This window comes from Oncorhynchus gorbuscha, linkage group LG16 (assembly GCF_021184085.1).
Source record: "Oncorhynchus gorbuscha isolate QuinsamMale2020 ecotype Even-year linkage group LG16, OgorEven_v1.0, whole genome shotgun sequence".
Taxonomy (NCBI): domain Eukaryota; kingdom Metazoa; phylum Chordata; class Actinopteri; order Salmoniformes; family Salmonidae; genus Oncorhynchus; species Oncorhynchus gorbuscha.
Window position 1 is genome coordinate 70,456,102 of NC_060188.1, and position 22,311 is coordinate 70,478,412.

A 22,311-nucleotide genomic window follows, 5' to 3' on the forward strand; every position below is an offset into this window, starting at 1 on the left:
TCCTCAGTAGCCTTCATCATGGCTTGGAGAATGTATAGCCTATAACAGCGTAATTAGTTACACTGTACCTGCTTATGACAGGTTGAACTGAGCAAAGTTGCTGACATTCAGCAGAATCCTGCTTATCTTTTAAGATGTTTATAAAGCCAAGCTTTAAATGATATCAGACAATAGACAGAATCTACTGCACACCCAGAGGTGATTAGGGAAGGTGCTGGAGGCAAAAGGCAAAACTGGAGAAACAGGAAAAAGTCTCTGCAGACTGCAAGTCAGATGCACTTTTCTTTAATAGTGAATGAGCTTTCGGTCAATGATATCAAACAACAAATCCCTTATGGTTCAAGAGTCCTAAACAAGAGGTTCCTTTGCCAAAAGGTACCTGCCAGGCGTTATGCAATATACAATGACAATCCTTTATAAGAGCTTCACATATTTCAAGTAACAGACATCTCAACATCAACTGTTCAGAAGAGACTGTGTGAATCAGGCCTTCATGGTTGAATTGCCACTAAAGGACACCAACAATAAGAAGAGACTTTCTTGGCCCAAGAAACACAATCAATGGACATTAGATCAGCGGAAATCTGTCCTTTGGTCTGATGAGTACAACCGCCGTGTCATTGTGAGACGCAGAGTAGGTGAATGGTTGATCTCATGTGTGGTTCCCACCACTAAGCACAGAGGAGGAGTTGTGATGGTGTGGGGGTGCTTTGCTGGTTACACTGTCTGCGATTTATTCAAGGCACACTTAACCAGCATGACTACCACAGCTATATGCCATTATACAGCCATTATACAGCTATATGCCATCCCATCTGGTTTGCACTTAGTGGGACTATCATTTGTCTTTCAAAAGGACAATGACCCAACACACCTCCAGGCTGTGCAAGGGCTATTTGATCAAGAAAGAGAGTGATGGAGCCGTTCCTCCACCGGGACCCAGCATCTGTCCTCCGGACCATACCCCTCCCAGTCCACGAGGTACTGAAGGTCCCTCGCCTGACGTCTCGAATCCAGTATGGAACGAATGGAGTATGCCGGGGCCCCCTTGATGTCCAGAGGGGATGGAGGAACCTCCCGCACCTCAGACTCCTGGAGCAGGCCCGCCACCACCGACCTGAGGAGAGACACATGGAATGAGGGGTTAATACGGTAATTGGGGGGAAGCTGTAACCTATAACAAACCTTGTTCACTCCCCTCATGACTTTAAATGGCCCTACAAACCCAGCTTCCGACAGGGCAGGCGGAGGGGAAGGTTTTGGGTCAAGAGCCAGACCCGGTCCCCCGGTGTGAACACCGGGGCCTCACTGCAGTGGCAGTCACGGCGTGCTGAAGGTGGACATGGGCGGCGTCCCATGTTTCCGTCGCACGCCGGAACCGGTCGTCCACCGCAGGAGCCTCGGTCTGACTCTGATGCCAAGGAGCCAGAACCGGCTGATAGCCGAGTATGCACTGGAAGGGAGAGAGATTAGTAGAGGAGTGGTGGAGCGGGTTCTGGGCCATCTCTGCCCAGGGCACGAACGCTGCCCACTCCCCTGGCGCCGGTCCTAGCAATAAGACCTCAGAAACCTACCCACATCCTGGTTAACTCTCTCCACCTGCCCGTTACTCTCGGGGTGAAAACCTGAGGTAAGGCTGACCGAGACCCCCAGACGTTCCATGAACGCCCTCCAGACATGGAGACCATGCAAAGGGAGGAGATGACGGGACTTATTACACACGGCTGCAATGCGGTCACTCTCCGTCTCCACCCCTGAAGTGGAAATGCGGTACCCTAGGAAAGAGACGGACTGTTGGAAGAACAGGCATTTCTCAGCCTTGACGTAAAGGTCATGCTACAACAAGCAACCAAGCACTCTGCGCACCAGGGACACATGCTCAGCGCGTGTAGCGGAATACATCAAAATGTCATCAATATACACCACTACACCCGTCCCATGCAGGTCCCTGAAAATCTTGTCTACAAAGGCTTGGAAGAATCATGGTGTATTCATCAACCTGTATGGCATGACGAGGTACTCATAGTGCCCAGAGGTGGTACTGAAAGCCGTCTTCCACTAGTCTCCCTCTCAGATTCGCACCAGGTTGTAAGCGCTCCTGAGATCTAGTTTGGTGAAGAAGCGCACCCCGTACATTGACTCTATCGCTGTGGCTATGAGCGGTAGCAGGTAACTGTACCCCACAGTGATCTGATTCAGACCCCGATAGTCAATACACGGGCGCAGACCCCCCTCCTTTTTCTTCACAAAAAAAGAAACTTGAGGAGGCGGGTGAAGTGGAGGACCGAATGTACCTATGACGCAGGGATTCGGAGACATGTTTCCATAGCTGACAGAGGATACACGTAACTCCTGGGAAGTGCAGCGTCTACCAGGAGATCTATTGCACAATCGCCCCGTCGATGAGGTGGTAATTGAGTCGCCTTCTTTTTGGAGAAGGCGAGAGCCAAATCGGCATATTCAGGGGGAATGCACACGGTGGAGACCTGGTCTGGACTCTCCACCATAGTAGCACCGACGGAAACCCCTAAACACCTACCTGAGCACTTTCGCGACCACCCCGTGAGAGCCCTCTGTGGCCAAAAAACAGTGGGGTTATGACAAGCTAACCAGGGTAGGCCCAGCACAACAGAAATGCAGGATAGTCAATGAGGAAGAGACTAATTCTCTCTGTAAGACCCCCCCCCCCCCGCATCACCATGCTCAAAGGCGTGGTGACCTCCCTAAGCAACCCTGACCCTAAAGGTTGACTATCTAAGGCGTGAACGGGGAAGGGCATATCCACCGGAACGATGGTGATCCCTAAATTATAGGCTAAAGCTCTATCAATAAAATTACCAGCCAGAAATTATCAGCGCCTTAAGCCGGAAATGCCAGCTAAACTCAGGGAACGTGACAGACACAAACATATGTGCAACAGAGGGCTCTGGGTGAGAATGGTGTCGGCTCACCTGGGGTGACGCCAGAGCGCCCTGCCTGCTGCCTCGATTCCCAGAGGAACCAACCCGGCACAGACCGGCAGTGTGACCGCTGCGGCTACAGATGGTGCTCACAAAACTCCGAAAACCAAAATAATAAAAGTGGGTACAAAACCCGTCGCACACCAAAACATAACTTGCACATAACATACAGTCAAATAATCTCCGACAAGGACATGAAGGGAAACAGAGTGTGAAATAAACAACATGTGGGATGGGATTGGAACCAGGTGTGAAGGAAGACAAGACAAAACCAATGGAAAATGAAAAATGGATCAGTGATGGCTAGAAGGTCGTGACGTCGACCACCGAAAACCGCCCGAACAAGGAGAGTCGGTCGACTTCGGCAGAAGTCGTGACAATACTTTTACAGAGAGAATAGTTTATTCTGGATAACATTTTCTTCAGAAAAATGTGCCAAAAATGCTTTTCATGTACACGTCTTCAGTATTTTACAGATAGAAATGTAAATGTCTGGTCCTGTAGCTTCTCAAAAAAAGGAAACCAACATTTTAAGGCTCACTTCACAGAGACAAAAAAAATGGATTTGCAGGATATGCAAATATGTGCATATTTAATGAGATATCACCTCATTTAGCTTGTGGAAGGCTAGCCAAAACGTTTGACCCAAGTTAAACAATTTAAAGGCAATGCTACCAAATACCTATTAAAGTGGTAATACTGTATCAATCGGCCAAAACTGCAGTGGGTTAAAATCCCAGCCATAGGTGGAAAAACTATTTATTACTCTGTTCACTGTTTGTAACCTTTCATTTAAAAAAAATGCTTTAGCCTTGGCATTTCCTCTCTTGGAAACCTTGCCTTTTTCCTCTTTCCCTCTCCCACACATTCACTCCTCTCGCTTCACCCTGTTTCAGCTGGCCAGCCTTACATTAAAGAATGAAAATCACAGACTCGCACGAACAAAGCACATTACTATTTTTTTCACAAATCTTGTCTCATATCTCATTTTGAGCTAAATTGGGAGTCGTAAGTTGAATCCCTAAGATAAATTCAGAGGGTACAGAGAGACAAATCATTTCAGCTGAGACACTGTTTTTGATCAAATGTGTGAATAACAATGTCACTATTGCTTATTACTGTAGGGGTACCCAGAATTCTACCTCGCTGGAGCTGACATCCTAACTAGTGCATAGGTATGCCTTTGGAGCAAGACAAAGTGCAATTTAAATGAACTTTTTACTTCAGCAATCTGGGACAGTAATTTATTTGGTATTTTCTTTTGAAGTCAATGAATTAATTAATCACATAATACATTGGGACTTATAGTACATACATTGTAGATGGTTCTATTGTGTATGTTTCAGGGTGGTCTGGATAGTCCATGGACAACATCTCTATCTCAGCAGGAACCACAAAAGATGACTCTTTTCATAGTTTTTCAATCATGTAATTGTAATTCATAGATGAAAGCCCTTCTTGATTCAATGATTTCAACAGTACTCCCCATCGAGTTATTTCCTGCATGTTTTGTCTTTTGCACATAATAGAACTCCCTGTTCTTACTCTCCTTCAAAATGGAGGACTATACATATTCTAACAGTCAGTTTAGGTATGAACTGAAGTGATGTTAATGAATCTCATCTACTATATCCTATGGCAACTATTTAGCTTACTGTAAGCCCAATTCTGAAAAGACAAGGATATGGTAAAGACCGAAGTGGAAAAATGTTTCTTGTTATGTCTGACAACTAGGACCCAGAGGTTACTTGGTCAAGTCAAGTGATCCGGAAAACTCCTGTCCCTACTGATGATCCATAATAAAATACATTATATGGATATGCTGTTGGTTTGTAGCCTAAAGTTTGTAACCAGGAAGCAACAAGGGGGTTGGGATCAGGAGGATATTGTTTCAGAGAGATCTTGAAGACCAGATGCCCCAGTGATTCACAGTGATATTGCATTGATATCTGATCGGACATGTTGCTCCTCACCAGATTGGCATAATGAAGACAGAAGGTGTTTTGTTTTATGGATTATTATATACTATTTGTCTATACATTCAAATATTGAAATAGTTCCACAAAAAACATCACTAATTCCTAACCTGCCATGTATAGAATGGGATGGCCTTACTGAGCCTGCAGACAGCCTTGAGTTTACCCTCTTATATACAATGTTCTGTTTCAAGGTTGACTTTCATTAGAGATTTTGACCCAGCCTACAATAGATGGGTGGTGTGATGTTTGTTAATTAATATACAAAAGTTCATGGTGTTGATAAATATGAAGCTACATACATACATTTAGTACTTGTGTAAGTATTCAGAATTCTGACAAGTAACTCAGTTTCCTCCTATTCAAAAATACCCTACATGTGGTATATCCTTTTTTGTGTTTTCTATAGGCGGAATAGGAATATAATTTACTACCAAACCATCCTTGCTGCATTTTGTATCTATTAGGTCTACACTGTGCAATAATGTTCTTTTAATATTTGTTGTGTGTAATTTTTGGGATTTTCATTTTACATATGTTTTTTGGACACATTAGATGACATTTGCATAGTTATTACTTTACAGCGGGTGTTCAAAGGGTGTTGGAATTATAACTTCTTCTTTTTTTACAAGGAATAAATTGAAAATGTTGTTATACAACAATCTGTGTTTTTAGGAAGGACAGATATTTGCCCATGTACTCTGCATTCATGTTTGATCATTCTTATCCCAGGTGGCACAAGTACATGCTCTTGTGAAGGAAACTTTACCTGCTACTGCCTAGACTCTAAAGTGAATGAAGGTTGTTTTGGATAACTGTGTCAGCAATGTAAGCCTGTTGTGATGAAACAGACACGTATTTCTAGTAGCTACAAGCATTGTATGATGAACAGAGATGTGTCATTATCCTACATAATGATGTAATTAGACCTGTACTCTGACATTACACAGCAAATTGGCCAGCGTTACCTGGTGTTGATTTTTCAGTGCTCCATTGCAGGTTGATTTAAAAAAAAAAATTATTTGTTTCAATACCTATGTTTTTGCATGTACATTGATGAATTAATATTTTGCTAATCAAATATAAATTACATACATGTTTTTTCACGAATACAATCTGTGACTTGGACATGTTACTGAAATGGTTTTTCCAGTTTAGATGGTTTAGGTAGTCTCATATCTTAGTCTTTCCAACCTAGAAGTCATTCTGAATGCAGGTTGCAGGTGTGTAAAAATTCAAAATGTTGGGTATCCCCACTCTGGCTGGATTCCAATAGGAATTACACATACAGTGCCTTGCAAAAGTATTAATTCCTGTCACACCCTGGCCATAGAGAGACTTTTATTCTCTATTTTGGGTAGGCCAAGGTGTGACTAGGGTGGGCATTCTAGTTTCTTTATTTCTATGTTTTGGCTGGGTATGGTTCTCAATCAGGGACAGCTGTCTATCGTTGTCTCTGATTGGGAATCATACTTAGGCAGCCTTTTTTCCCTTGTATTTTGTGGGTAGTTTACTTTGTTAGTGGCACTATAGCCCTAGTAAGCTTCACGGTTGTTTCTTTGGTTCTTGTTTTGTTGGCGACATTTATATAAATAAAGGAAAATGTACGCTCACCACGCTGCACCTTGGTCCAGTCATTTCCACGACGACGTCCGTGACAATTCCCCTTGCCGTTTTCTCATATTTTATTGTATTGCAACCTGTAATTTAAATGGATTTTTATTTTGATTTTATGGAATGGACATAAAAAAAATAATTTAAAAAATAACTTGTTTTAAATTCTAAAAACTAAAAAGCGTAAAAGTGGTGCATGCATATGTATTCAACCCCTTTGAGATCTGGTGCAAGGGGCGCCACCAATCAAGCGGCACTGTGAAGTCCAAGGAGCTCTCTAAACAGGTCAGGGACAAAGTTGTGGAGAAGTACAGATCAGGGTAGGGTTATACAAAAATATCAGAAACTTTGAACATCCCACGGAGCACCATTAAATCCGTTATTAAAAAATTGAAAGATTATGGCACCACAGCAAACCTGCCAAAAGAGGGCCGCCTACCAAAACTCACGGACCAGGCAAGGAGGGCATTAATCAGAGAGGCAACAAATAGACCAAAGATAACCCTGAACAAGCTGCAAACCTCCACAGCTGAGAATGGAGTATCTGTCCATAGTATGGAAGTGGCCAGAAAAAAATATTGCTGAAAGAAAAAAATGTGCAAACACGTTTGGTGTTCGCCAAAAGGCATGTGGGAGACTCCACAAACATATGGACTCTGAACTCTGGTCAGATAAGACTAAAATTGAGCTTTTTGGCCATCAAGGAAAACGCTATGTCTGGCGCAAACCCAACACCTACAACACCCCGAGACTACTATCCCACAGCGAAGCATGGTGGTGGCAGCATCATGCTGTGGGGATGTTTTTAATCGGCAGGGACTGGGAAACTGGTCAGAATTGAAGGAACGATGGATGGCGCTAAATACAGGGAATTTCTCGAGGGAAACCTGTTTCAGTCTTCCAGAGATTTGAGACTGGGAGGGAGGTTCACCTTTCAGCAGGACAATGACCCTAACCATACTGCTATAGCAACACTCGAGTGGTTTAAGGGGAAACATTTAAATGTCTTGGAATGGCCTAGTCAAAGCCCAGACCTCAATCCAATTGAGAATCTGTGGTATGACTTAAAGATGGCAGTACATCAGTGGAACCCATCCAACTAGAAGGAGCTGGAGCAGTTTTGCCTTGAAGAATGGGCAACAATCCTAGTGGCTTGATGTGCCAAGCTTATAGAGACATCCCCCAAGAGACTTGCAGCTGTAATTTCTGCAAAAGGTGGCTCTACAAAGTATTGACTTTGGGGGGGGGGGGGGGGGGTGAATAGTCTTGCACGCTCAAATGTTCAGTTTTTTTGGCTTATTTCTTGTTTGTTTCACAATAAAATATATTTTGCATCTTCAAAGTGGTAGGGGTATTGTGTACATCAAATAACCCCCCCACCCCTAAATAATTTTTAGTTCCAGGTTGTAAGGCAACAAAATAGGAAAAATTCCAAGAGGGGTTAATACTTTTGGAAGCCACTGTAACTTTGTAAGCCATCATAATGTGACTTGAGTCCTGAAATCCTTGAGTTTCAGGCCACTGTATTAGGGTAAATACTTGTTATATTGTGTAAAAGAATGTAATTTTAATGGTAATATATTCACTTAGGATTTCACTTGGTGAAGATCACAGGACTGAAGATGAATGACTGCAACAACCATGTCACTAACAAATACTGTCATGGGTGGTAAACGCTACAATTCACTTGAAAGGCAACGTACTCTGGGAAATATGCAAATAAGGCTTTACACTAAGCAGTGTGCTAATTTAACACTAAAAGGTGTAGACCCCTATAGACACTGGACCAGTGTTAAATGTAACACTATTAGTGTTGATTTAACACTGGAGAATTTGCTGTGTGCATGTCCACTACACTCAGCCAACTCTAAACCTTTTTTATTATAGGCTACGTATAGGTCCTCATTTCAACCCAATCTTATCTAAGTAAGACATTTCATGATTTTCATATTTAATATTCACATTGAAATACGTTTGACTGTCTAGTATACTTGTATCAATAGGATATTTATATTTACATTTACATTTAAGTCATTTAGCAGACGCTCTTATCCAGAGCGACTACCGTTCAACATTTTGGGGTCACTTAGAAATGTCCTTGTTTTTGAAAGAAAATCCAATTTTACGTCCATTAAAATAACATCAAATTTATCAGAAATTCAGTGTAGACATTGTTAACGTTGTAAATGACTATTGTAGCCGGAAACGGATGATTTTTAATGGAATATCTACATAGGCATACAGAGGCCCATTATCAGCAACCATCACCCCTGTGTTCCAATGGCATGTTGTGTTAGCTAATCCAAGTTTATCACTTTAAAAGGCTAATTGATCATTAGAAAACCCTTTTGCCATTATGTTAGCACAGCTGAAAACTGTTGTCCTGATTAAAGAAGCAATAAAACTGTCCTTCTTTAGACTAGTTGAGTATCTGGAGCATCAGCATTTATGGGTTCGGTTACAGGCTCAAAATGTCCATAAACAAAGAACTTTCTTCTGAAACTCGTCAGTCTATTCTTGAACTGAGAAATGACTGCAATTCCATGCGAGAAATTGCCAAGAAACTGAAGATCTCGTACATCGGTGTGTACTACTCCCTTCACAGAACAGCGCAAACTGGCCCTAACCAGAATAGAAAGAGTAGCGGGAGGTCTCAGTGCACAACTGAGCAAGAGGACAAGTACATTAGTGTCTAGTTTGAGAAACAGATGCCTCACAAGTCCTCAACTGACAGCTTCATTAAATAGTACCCGCAAAACTACTTTGAAGAATCTAAAATATATTTTGATTTGTTTTAACAGTTTTTTGCTTACTACATGCTTCCATATGTGTTATTTCATAGTTTGATGTATTCAATATTATTATACAATGTAGAAAATAGTATAAATAAAGAAAAACCCTTGAATGAGTAAGTGTGTCTAAACTTTTGACTGGTACTGTATATATATATATATATATATATATATATATATATATATATATATATATATACATGTATTTTGAATTACGCTCTGTAGGCCAACTGGCCTTAATCCAAATATATTTATTTGGTCATTAAGGAATGCTGCCAAACTCACAGGCTGACGGCAAAAAGCGCTCAAGGACATTGGAAGATAACTTTGTCCCTGCGCAAACTTGCAGCAATCCAAACATTCTTAAAAACCAAGCATTAATTGCTGTTCAACCGGGGTGTGTTCAGTTGTCTGACGAGTTTTTTTGGATGCATCACTCCTTTGTAGGCTTGCACCTTTATGGATATTAAACGTTAGCCTACAAGAGGAGTTTCATGATTGAAACAGGCACCGCTTCCCTCCGGATACGCATTTGCCAGATTGGACACAGACAACAGGGAAAAATAGCCACGATTATAGTCCATCGACTTCAGAACATCACTTCAGTCAGGACAATTTTCATTTTCGCCTTCATGGATGGTGAGCGCAAATCTGACATGTAGGATACTTCTGTTGGCTTTATAATGTCAAAATGCATGCATCAACTTTTTTTAAATATCTGAATCCGTAAGAATTTTATGAAATAACGACATATTTGTCTAAAAACCTTTTTATATTAACTGGGCAAATCATTTTTGGTTTAGGATAAATATTTCGAAAAAGATATATTAAATTACGCAATAGGCCTATCCTCCTATTTTTTTAAAGATAGGTCTAATTAGCTGACTCATTGTTTTGTTAAACGCCAATGGGCCGATGACTTTACATTCTTGTCAATGAACTTGGTCAATAAACTTACGTTTTCACGAACCTCATTTTTACAACTCAGACATTTTTTTTGACTATGGAGATTCCGGTTGGATTAGGGGGAGTTTGTGACTCCACAAACCTAGTTTTTCGCGGACCTTTCCAAAACGTTTTCCACAACGTGCAAGCATTGCCGAGTAACACGAATGTCACTGAAAGCTTGGACTTTTGTAGTTCAAAGTACAGTTTCTTGCAGAATAAACAACCCTGGGAGGTGCGCCAAACGAGCCGGCAATCATCCCGAAAAGAAATATGTTCAGGAACGGCTCGCAATTCTGATATTGAAGTGAGGGAAGATGACAGCGTTTGTTTTTCCAGAACACTCGAATCAGTGGCATGTCGTATTCATTTTGCCAAAAGCTCAAAAGGGAACAAACCCGGGTTTTCCTCTTTGAACGAGTCAGACAATCCAAACGCGAATGAATACGGATCGTATCGCTCTGGACAGCAAGTCTCCAATACCGAACAACAGCCCTGTCAACCCTCTGTGTCCCATCACGGAAATGAGTTAAATCATAACAGTGAGGCCTGTGTGGCGAGCAGTTGCTCCAGTTCTGCCTGCAGCACCATCTCAAAAACGGCGAGGGAGCTCTGCAACGCTGTCTCTGTGTCACTGGGATTGACCATGGACGCAAATGAGATGACTGACCTGGGACCTAATCACGCACCATCCAGCGTAAATCACCAAAGTCAAGAAAACTATTTGTTTGAGGTGCCTCTATTGAAATGTTCTGGAGCTGGAGAAAACGTCTCCATAACAGAATACACATGCCCCAGTGAGCGCTATGCCAAGCCACTACAAAGTGATAAACAACTAGTTGAGATATTTCAAAGTTCCCCTGCAAACAACCTTACAGAAAAAGTGGCGACCATACAGCACTTTAGCACCGGACATCCATCCACAGATGAACAGGAGTTTAGACTGAATGAAAACAGGGATGACCCGACTTCAAAAGAAACAGATCATTTTCTGAATACAGGAGCTCGCTCAGCGTCTTATCATTTTGACCAACTATTGCCAGTACACTTGGCACATTTCAGTCAAACCGAAACAGACAGAAACTCTTCTCGTGTGTTCTACAAACCCCCAGCACATGTCGGTGAAACTGGAGAGACTATGGAGGACAAATATGCTGACTACTTACAACAACAGTACAGTGTCAAGATAAAATCTGAGGCCTTTAATAGGCATAATGAACCTGCCGGAACGTCATGGGACTTTCAGTACAGGTATAATGACAATGACAATACACAATATGGACTGAATTCATACATTGCGGGACCGGACACTGCGTTAATTTGTAACCCTCATGAATATGAGAGGGGTGGGGGACTCGTGCGCAGAGAGCGGCCAACTCCTGAGCAGTGGTACCCGGGCGAGATGCTAGGGAGGATGCCCTATCCCAACTCCCCATGCATAAAGAATGAGGTTGGTGACAGTCTGGATGTCTCTTACACAGATGCCAGGTAAGAACTTTATTGACATGCCCAAATACACAGAAACACGTTACATTACAGTGCCCTTATTATGGTGTAATTAACCTACATTTGTAAATTCAGTGTAACAAAGCAATCTGTCACCTGTCATATTTTACAATGTTATGGGCTGCATAATTCCAATTCTTAATTCCCTCTTCCTACTGTTATATTGATAATATGTATTTGATGAAAAAAATCAACTACCCCATTGCCAAATGGTAATATTGCAAATTATATAGTGTTGCGTTTATTTGATTATCTTTAATAAATTTAGCACTCTTAGTATTACACAATGCGGTGGTTACTGCAGTATTAACATAGAATGAGAATGAATTCTGCATAGGTTAGGCCACTACTGATCCTGTAAAGGATTGCTGTGAATAGTGTTGAAGGAACAGAAAAAACATCACATTTTAACAGTTCAGATTTGTACATCGTAGAGGAATTGCAAAGTTGCACCTCCATATCATTGTATTACAGCAAATAAAGGTTTTATAAGCCTACTTTGTAGACTACTTTGAGCATCTATAGTTCTAAGCTCTGAATAGTGTATATCCATAGTGCTTGTCTGTTTTTGCTTTTTTAAAGAAATGAGACCTTCTAGGATTCATTAGAACTTATTTTACTATTATGTTGTCTGTATAACGTTTCCCTATAGTTTGATTGGACACACAGCCACATGCCGCATGATTTACATATCTGTTGTGTTGAGAGCCATGGAACATTTCTCGATCGCAAAATGTGTTGTTGAATTGATTAACAATGCTTTTCATAGGCTACTATGAAAATGAACAGTTGTCCAACATAAATCCTGCTTGTGGAATGTGCAACTAATATCATGCAAAAACGCAAGTATCATATTTGTAGTGTCTGTATTACACTGAGTACGTCTTTAATGTTTTACTCACAGTGATTTGGTGTTTGGTGTAGTAGGATGGATGGAATGACACAAAATAGAGCCCTTATTGGACCACACAGGGTATATGGTGTACATTATTTTCATTCAAAGGTAGTCAAATCAATGTCTCAACCTTAAAGTGAACCTGTAATTCTTCAAGAGATGGTCATGTAGCCTATATAATAAGATAAATACATTATATATACAGACTACACTCTTAGAAAAAAAGAGTTCCAAAAGAGTATTTCAGCTGTCCCCAAAGGAGAACCCTTTTTGTTCCAGGTATAATAACTCTTTTAGGTTCCATGCAGAACCCTCTGTGGAAAGGGTTATACATGGAACCCAAAAGGATTCTTCAAAGGGTTCTCCTATGGGGACAACCAAAGAACCCTTTTTGGTTATAGATAGCATCTTTTTTCCTAAGAGCAGGATTCCCCAACTGGTAGATCGCCGGCCAAATTTTTAGAACATTTACTGATTTTTATTTTGATAACCTAAAAAAATACCAGCAAATCAGCTCCAAGTGCTTTTAATTTAGAAAATCTGGTCCAAAGTATTTCCACACATAATAGAGAGACATGTCATTGTATACAAATGTAAGCAGGTGTGAAATTATTATGTTTTAGTCAAATGTATCTATTTGGGCTTCTTGCTGTCAATTTGCGATCTACAAAATATTTGTAATTATGTTAAGGCCCCCTGAACACCCACTCAAGGAAAAATCAGCCTGCAGTTGACTCTAGTTGATGATCCCTGATGTACAGGCTCTGTGAAGATAAGCGTTTGAGGGACTGTAAGAATTCAATGAGCAGACTTTCTTATCTTACACACAAGACACTGCATACCCTAAAACTGAGTGGAGGGAGAAGGTTGTTATCGGTCCAGTCACATTTTTCTTACTCCAAAAATGACTACTGATGATCTCAATTCCCATATATTCAGAACAAGAAATGCTATAAAATCTTGTTTACAGTATAAACCATTTACTAACATGATCATATGAGACGTGGGCCCCTTCATTTAAATTTAGTTACAAGAGATTTATAAACAACATTCTTCCTTCCTGCCCATGAGAAAGCATTTTTGAATCTCAAACATGTTTGAATCTGTAGCTCAATTATTCCCAACCAGAAGACAAAGACTTAGACAATACGCATCTCTATAATATCTGTTACAGGGAGTAATATTTCTCCAACTCAGGATAATAGTGCATTATTGATGCCCTTACCTGTTGATTCATTTTGCCCTGTAGTTTTGAATTTTGGTATTTGCATTTACAAGATGTTTCTAAGATATTGAAGTGGTATGGAATTTATATCAAACAGTTGCATGTATTGTAATGGGTAGCAATAACACTCGATTTGCATGCTTGTGTGTACGGTATTCCTCATTTCCACATTGTCAGAAGTCTTTACATTTAGCACTATGATTAATGTCATGAGATAGAGATCTAGTTTTACATGAGTTAACTGGTGATCTACTTTACTGCCCGTTTGACAGCAGCCCCACATTATTCATACACATGGCCATATTTTAGAATATCTTTCTCTGACTTGGAGAGCTCATCTATATACATTTTTAAATGGTCTGATAGGCCCACTATAACTGAGCCCTAGCTTGAGTTCCTATGTGAATTTGATTGTTTATTCAATTACCCCCTAGACAAAGTAATATTGTCTTTGTCAGAAAATGTTTCACATTGTGGCATTAACACGTACATTGTTCTGATCTGCAATATAACAGCAGCAACTACAATTATACCAAACATAGACCTATTACATCACATTGAGTGCTTTTAAGATTTGTATCTTAGTCATAAACAGTAACCCCTCTGGTGTGTTCACAGTTCTAGAAGTATCCCAATAGCCAGTTTATAACTGCGAAGGGACATCCAGACCATGCCTTTTCAATTACACATGAGTGCTAATTGTTATAGCTTCCTCTATAGCCCTCAAACTCAACCCTGGACCTCGAAGCCAGTTCCACTGCATTCCCCTCTAATCATAGACGGATTTAGACCAAGGACACTCATTTTTTCCCTTTCAATTTAGACCTAGACAACCAGGTGAGGTTGAATACCCCTGCTCTATAGGATGCTTTTATAAGCAATATATTATCTAATGGTGCATTTTTTTTACGGACTGGAACTATAACAAAGCATGTCTGATCAGGCTTCATCCAACTATGGAAGTAAATACAAACATCAGAGATAATTCACCAACCATGGGATGTTACGGTGTTCTATGGATACATGTTCAAATTGGTCAGTAATAATATATTATCTATACTCTGGCTCCAAAAAGCTCAGCACAGTGACTGAATGGAATATGGAAGTGTGGAAGAACAAGATAGGCCAAAAAAGGCTTGTTAGACAAAGGGTCAATTATGTTGTCAATTTCTGTTGCAGCAATTATGCTCTGTTTGGTGTGAAAATAGATTTTTGTCTGACTAAACAGTCACTGGCACCTAACACTTCTTTTTGGACTGTTCCTTACCTTTAGCTGTCATCAACATGTCATGAGAGGCATATTTGCATATTTGTAACTATTAATGAAGATGATGTTCTATCGTTTCCACATTATAGCAGCCGGACGGATTTCCAACCAATATCACACAGGCAGTATAGTTCTTTACACTGTAAGTTTCAGTTAAAAAAAGATTAGTTACCAACACATTGAGCATATTTACTTAACATTTCAAGGTGATGGTTTGAGTTTGTAGTTACATTGAGAGAAAAAAAAACAATAAAATGTAAATTCCTGCATTCACTATTCAAAACTATATAAAATCTGCTTTAAAACTAACTCTATCCATGAAATGCTGGTGTTTTTAATGCATATTGTTTGCTCAGTACTGTTACTATATGTGTGTTTATTCCACCATCATCCCAATCAGTGTAGGATTAATAATCCCTGTGGTATTTCATCAGAATTGTCTGGCTGTAAAGTTGAATCATCTTTACTAGAGGTGGTTTCCACCACTCCCTCTCTCGGATCACTCTCACTCCCCACTGGACTAAGAGTGGGCTTCATGCCTCAGATCCCTCTTGTCCTATTTGATGTAGCTTCCTTGGCCTCATGGCTCATAATGGCATTGTTTTTATACACTCACGACACAAGCAGGTGGCAGCCTGCAATGCACTGGGCTTTATGACTGGGAAAGGTTGTTTGAATTTGTTTCGTCATTTGAGGTGTATGTGTGCGTGTGTGTGTGTGGGGGACGACGACGACGACACACTTTTTGAGGACAAAGGGCTGGATGCACTAATAGTCAGCACTCCACTGCTGATTTTGATGACCTAACCACCTGATCCACTCACTAAATGAGACAATGAATTTACCTGAGATTCTAAATTACTCTCCAAATTGCACCTCAAGCATGAAAGTGCTGTGCTAATGACAATTCACATGTCAAAGTCACACACCACCTGCAGTGTAAAATATTATGTGGATTCTAAGGTCTAAAATGTCTTAGTGCTATTTGCGTCAGTTTTTGAACTTACAAACCATATGGCTATTAGCTCCAATTGGCTTATGGGCAGCATTCTTGATATCAGCCTCCTGTTATATCAAATTCAGAATAGCTTATTTTGTTAATGTGGAGTAGTCATTCACCTCGGCGACATTTATTTATTGAATGTGAATTTCATTTCAAACTGGTTAGATGGGGTGGGTAGGGTAACATAGTTATTTAACTTTTTATTTAACTAGGCAAGTCAGTTAAGAACAAATTCTTTATTTACAATGACGGCCTACCCTGGCCAAACCCGGACAACCCTGGGCCAATTGGGCACCGCCCAATGGGACTCCCAATCACGAGCGGAGGTGGTACAGCCTTAGACCGCTGCGCCACTTGGGAGCCCAATAGAGCTAGAGACACCGTATTTTATTACAAATAACATATATATCATATACCATTAGAAACTGTAATTACTTTTCTAGGGTAAATTAGTTTAAATTAAATAGACAGAGAACAGAACTACCGCAATGTCAATTTTGTACCTGCCGGTGGGAGTAAAATAGCCTTGGGACAGAAGTAACATTTGGCAAGAAGTGCACAAAAGTCTTATCTTCATGTTTCTGGTTTGTTATGGTCTTTACTTTCAACAAATGTACTATCAGCCATCATTTCATGTTTGTGCCGATTTGAATAATGCTATAGGTTAGAAATGTATGAAAATGAACCATCAACATAGCAATGCTGCACAACCACAATATTTTGCCTTACAATATTAATCAGATTAAAATGGATCACATAATAGCTACATTAACCATAATTTTCTCATCTCACGTTCATGGGAATGTAGTAGGATATGTTTTTCACCATTTTCAATGACTGTTCATGCTTAGATCTACCAATCAGGTGCACTCCAGCTGTCCTTGTCATGCACACTCCTCGTGTCTTGATAGAATAAACATCTTAATTCTCTTTACAAACTGCAAACGTATCATGCTTATCACATTTCCATGGCTTGACATAAGGTAATTGACCCCCAGATTCATAAAGATATATATTTTAACCACTAACCTGTCGATAAAAGCTTGTGAGAAGCTGAGCCATCAAGTCAATTGATTAAGGCATAATTCTAATGATGTCATATACAATTTTCAAACATTCAGTCAGTCAGTTAATGTTTTGCTAACATTATAAAAGCAAAATTAACTAGAGGAGACAATGGCCTGTGCTTGAACGTTTATTTGATTTTATTAAAAGTCATTAGTTTACAGTGTGTTAGTTTCTTCCCAATCATCTCCCCTGTAGCTTCTCCCAGGCTAACACCCAAGACTTGAAGCCTATGCTGTCATTTAGTCACTAGATGGGTTAAGAAAATGACATATGTTTGGACCCTTAAATAACTCAACACAACTCTACAACCAAAAATCACTTGCTGGTCCGTTTTGTGACATACATCGCTCATAACCACTTTTTGTTGATAACTCTGTGAAACATGGTGGGAATAGGCTGTTTCTTTGCAGTGAGCTCATCCTCCACATTAGGAACGTGGTGACTTGACTACATCATTCTAGCTTCTGTGTTATCTGAGAAAATGGGCGTGTTACTTTCGCCACGTGTTACTTTTGTCCCGGCTCTCCCTGACAAAGGACATCCGCTTTGATTCAGTAGAATTCTGTGGTTACAAGTCTTTGACAGTGAGGCTGAATAGTAATTTCAGAGGAGTAAGATTCTTTCCAATATAAAATCACATACTTTTTTAATCCTTGATGATTTTAACAATACAATTTAGAAGTGGAGATGTTTTGCCTAATAGCGTTTTATGAATAGTCAAAATGGTCAGAACCCGTCTGAAATACAATTATGCAGCTTTTCTGATAATTTCTGTTTACCCCTGCCTTGCCATGCCTGCCCTATACATTCACATTAATACGCCATGTTGACATCTACAGGATATGCCATCAACTTATTAATGTCCTGCAGTATTGCCACCTATCCTAAATGCACATCTCATTTTGGAATTCCAAGAATTCTAACTATTTCCCTGAAATGTTTATTGCAAAAGTGGATAACGTCTACATTTTTTTTCTGAGGTCTTTGCTGATTTATTTTGATTTTCCCATAATGTCAAGCAAAGAGGCACTGAGTTTGAAGGTAGGCCTTGAAATATATCCACAGGTACACCTCCAATTAACTCAAATGATGTCAATTAGCGTATCAGAAGCTTCTAAAGCCATCATTTTCTGGAATGTTCCACGCTGTTTAAAGGCACAGTCAACTTAGTGTATGTACACTTCTGACCCACTGGAATTGTGATACAGTGGAATATAAGTGAAATAATCTGTCTGTAAACAATTGTTGGAAAGATTACTTGTGCCATTTACAAAGTAGATGTCCTAACCGTCTTGCCAAAACTATAGTTGTTAACAAGACATTTGTGGAGTGGTTGAAAAGTGAGTTTTAATGACTCCAACCTAAGTGTATGTAAACTTCCAACTTCAACTGTATATAGTCATGTCAAATTAAATATTAAGCCACTGATAGCTGTTCAGAGGTAACTATGACAAAACTGAGCCTTGTGCTTTATTCCCTTACAGCTGACCTCTCTTGCTCTAGATTCTGACCGAGTGGGCATTTAGCATACTGCAGATACTGTATAGATGACTGTTTTGGTGATTGGTTATAAGCTTTGTCCTTGCATTTTTTATATAGAGCCTTGACATCTTACATTACGTGTCATTGAATTATAGTTATGTCTGTACACACTTTCCAATCTCTTCCTGTGCTCACAGCTGCAGTAGAGCACCCCTCTTGCCCCCCTGGCCCCGGCACTGCTGTTCTCGCCTTTCCCACACTCTCTCATCACACCCTCTGTCCAGCTCTAATGGGAGATCAGACAAATTCTCATCTCACTTAGAAACTGTGAATCAGAGGGAGAAAAGTAAAAATGATTAAATAAATCTGGATCTGTTCATAAAATACAATTTTGGTTCAATGCATTTGATTTAAATCAGCATCCCTTTTGATTTAAACACAACTTTAATGTAAGAAGTGGTCAGAAAGGGAATGTTTGGACCTGAATGCCCAAACATTTAGGAGATAAAGATGCTCAAAGTTGAGCCACTTTGATACTTTACCGTACCATGAGACATCCATGTCTTCATCCCTGGAAAATAAGTTTGATATAATTTAAAAGCTCACACAGTGTTGTCAATTGTATTATTTAAAAAATATATGTATATAACGGAATACAAATTGTAATTTACAAACCTTTAACACAAATGATTGAAAACACGTAAACTCAGATGTATTTTTTCTCCATATTTGCATATGTTGTAGCTTACACTCTATTTCACATCAGCTGAGGTTTTGTGTTGTGCCCACCATCGGTTAAGACACGACATGCTCTTGAATACAGATTGGGTGTAATTTCAATCATAGAAATATAATTCATATGTAACAGCTGTCGTTGGTGGAAGAAGGTGAGGACCAAGATGCAGCGAGGTAAGTGTTCATGATGTTTAATAAAATAAACAGAACTCTAAATGACCAAAAGCAACAAAGAGCTTGACCGACACGAAACAATTCTGTATGGTAAACACCGACACAGAAAACAACTACCCACAAAACATTGTGGCAAAACAGGCTACCTAAGTATGGTTCTCAATCAGAGACAACGATCGACAGCTGCCTCTGATTGGGAACCATACCAGGCCAAACATAGAAATACAAAACATAGAACAAAAACATAGAATGCCCACCCCAACTCATGCCCTGACCACACTAAAACAGAGACATAAAAAAGGAACTAAGGTCAGGATGTGACATCATAGAATGGACCTATCTCTTCAGACCATTGCAATGTAGCTGGTACCCTATTGACATTTAAATTGAATTGACATTTTAACAACTAATTAATTACTATACCACAGATCCACCCGTTGTATGTCAACTTAAATGGTCAAGTCTATTCTATTATCTATATTAGTATGATTTAAATAGGTTTCCTATGGAGGATTGACAATAACATTTACAACAACAGATATATCCATTCAAGTCAATATTCTCTGATGTGTGGACCTCCAATCATCTTTGTGGTATCATTTGAAAGTTCACATTATATTTGTATTCCCATTTTAGTACATTTGTCAGCCAAAACATAGCACCCACCTTGTATTCAAGAGCATGTTAAGTCAAAACCGATGGCAGGAACAACACAAAAACCTTAGATAATGTAAAGTAGGGTCTAAGCTACAATATGTGAATATGAATTTTATGCTTTTGTAGATAATTGAATTGTTAAAATGTAATTTAAAAAATAAATAAATACAATTCTCTAGAAATGATCTTATAATTTGACAACCCTGTTTGTAAGCTTTTAAATTATATCAGTCTCAACTGTTTATCCCTTACAGTGATGAAGACATGGATGTTTCATGGTATGGTGGGGTATGCAAAATGGGTCAACTTTAAACACCTTTATCTCTTGAATATTTTGGCATTCAGGTCCAAAAAGTCACTTTCTGGGCACTTCTACAATGGCAAGGTTTGTGGTCATATGCACATCCTTAAAAAACATAGGTGCTAATAAAGTATACTAGTAAATAACAAGGAGGTCTGCACACTCTTTAAGCTCCCAATTCACCACTTTATTGCCTATGTTTCCATTTGAAACTAATCTTCGCCAGGTCAAACAAAAAAAACTGAAGAAGATCGGTTTCGGATAGAAACGTGGTCAATAAAGCAGTGAATTGGAAGCTTAAAGAGTGTACAGACCTCCTTGTTATTTACAACACCTCTACAATGGGCAAATATGTATGGAAGGTTTCGTTCAAGTCAAAAGGGGTGATTCAATTCAAATGGATTTACCCTTTTCACTATTTCTATAGAACCACACGAATAGGTGATGCACTTGATGGTAGTAGTATTGCACCTGAGGCCTCAATGTGAGGAGTCCTATAGAATGCCAGCCAGAGGCAATCACGTTTCATTTTGATCATGGACTATGGTCCAGATTGGCAGTCAGCTTCTGTGTGAGGTGTTGGTCATTTTTCCCCTTCTAAGTCAGTGGCTTATAGCTAACCATGTTTATTTTTAGCAGAAGATCAACTTGCTTATGTGACGTGACGTGCCTTGCATAATGTTAATTTCATCCGATCAATTGCTCTGTGTTTGTCAATTATCACGTGGACAATGGTAGCTCTGCATATATACTATGATAGTTTTGATGAATTTGAATATTTTAGACAAGTCCACTAGTCCTTTCTCAGTGGTTTAACCCCTATAGAAAAAAAATACAGGCCTCAAGCATTAGGTTCATGGTCACCTCTGGTCCTGTATGGCTCAGTTGGGAGAACATTGCTCTTGCACTGCCAGGGTTGTGGGTTGATTCCCGTGCCCACCCACATGTAAAATGTATGCACGCATGACTGACTGACTGTAAATCACGTTGGATAAAAGTGTTTGCTAAATAGCATATATTATATTACTTTTGTTAAAATGGCAGGAAACACCTTACCAGAGTGTATGCAGTGGCAATAGAGAGAGGCAGAAGATAATAGGAACTCAGATACTTATTGAATGATGCTGTTGACTAATTCTGTACTGTTTGTGTATATGATTTTGTTGTTTTCTAAAAGCCTTTACTATATTCCTATAGGTTTGAGGGTGGCAGCGACCACATGTACCCCATGGAGTTCTTCTTCCCGCCCCAGAGGACCTGTCTGATCTGTGCAGAAGAGGCATCCGGCTGCCACTATGGAGCGCTCACCTGTGGCAGCTGCAAAGTGTTCTTCAAGAGAGCCGCAGAAGGTAAGACTTAAGTTGCACCTCTTCACACAGAAGACAGAGCAGAGCATTAATGGTGGAAATGGGATCCATATGTCAGAGCCACCTCTCATGCTTTTTGGAAATAATGTCTTTATGTATTACACTGAACAAAAACATACAGTGCATTCAGAAACTATTCAGATCCCTTTACTTTTTTCACATTTTGTTACATTACAGTCTTATTCTAAAGTTGATTTTAAAAAATGTAAAAAAAATCATAAATCTACACACAATACTCCATAATGACAAAGCAAAAACAGGTTTAGAATATGTTGCACATTTTTTATATATATATATGTAATTACGTTGTTTTTAGATATATATATATATAAAAACTTAATTAA

General features: G+C 39.7%; 1 protein-coding gene across 2 annotated transcripts in view; it reads left to right on the top strand.

The window, feature by feature from the left end:
• The first annotated feature begins 9,742 nt into the window (after positions 1-9,742).
• The window catches only part of LOC123999303 (androgen receptor-like), a 52,366-nt gene continuing 39,797 nt past the window's right edge, over positions 9,743-22,311 (top strand). Inside the window, exons 1-2 of one of the 2 annotated variants that reach the window (XM_046304917.1) lie at positions 9,743-11,775; positions 21,798-21,949. In XM_046304917.1, coding sequence (XP_046160873.1) covers positions 10,346-11,775; positions 21,798-21,949 — 1,582 coding nt within the window. In that variant the 5' untranslated portion in view covers positions 9,743-10,345. The remainder of the gene's footprint in view (positions 11,776-21,797; positions 21,950-22,311) is intronic. The other variant, XM_046304918.1, reaches the window with a different exon arrangement.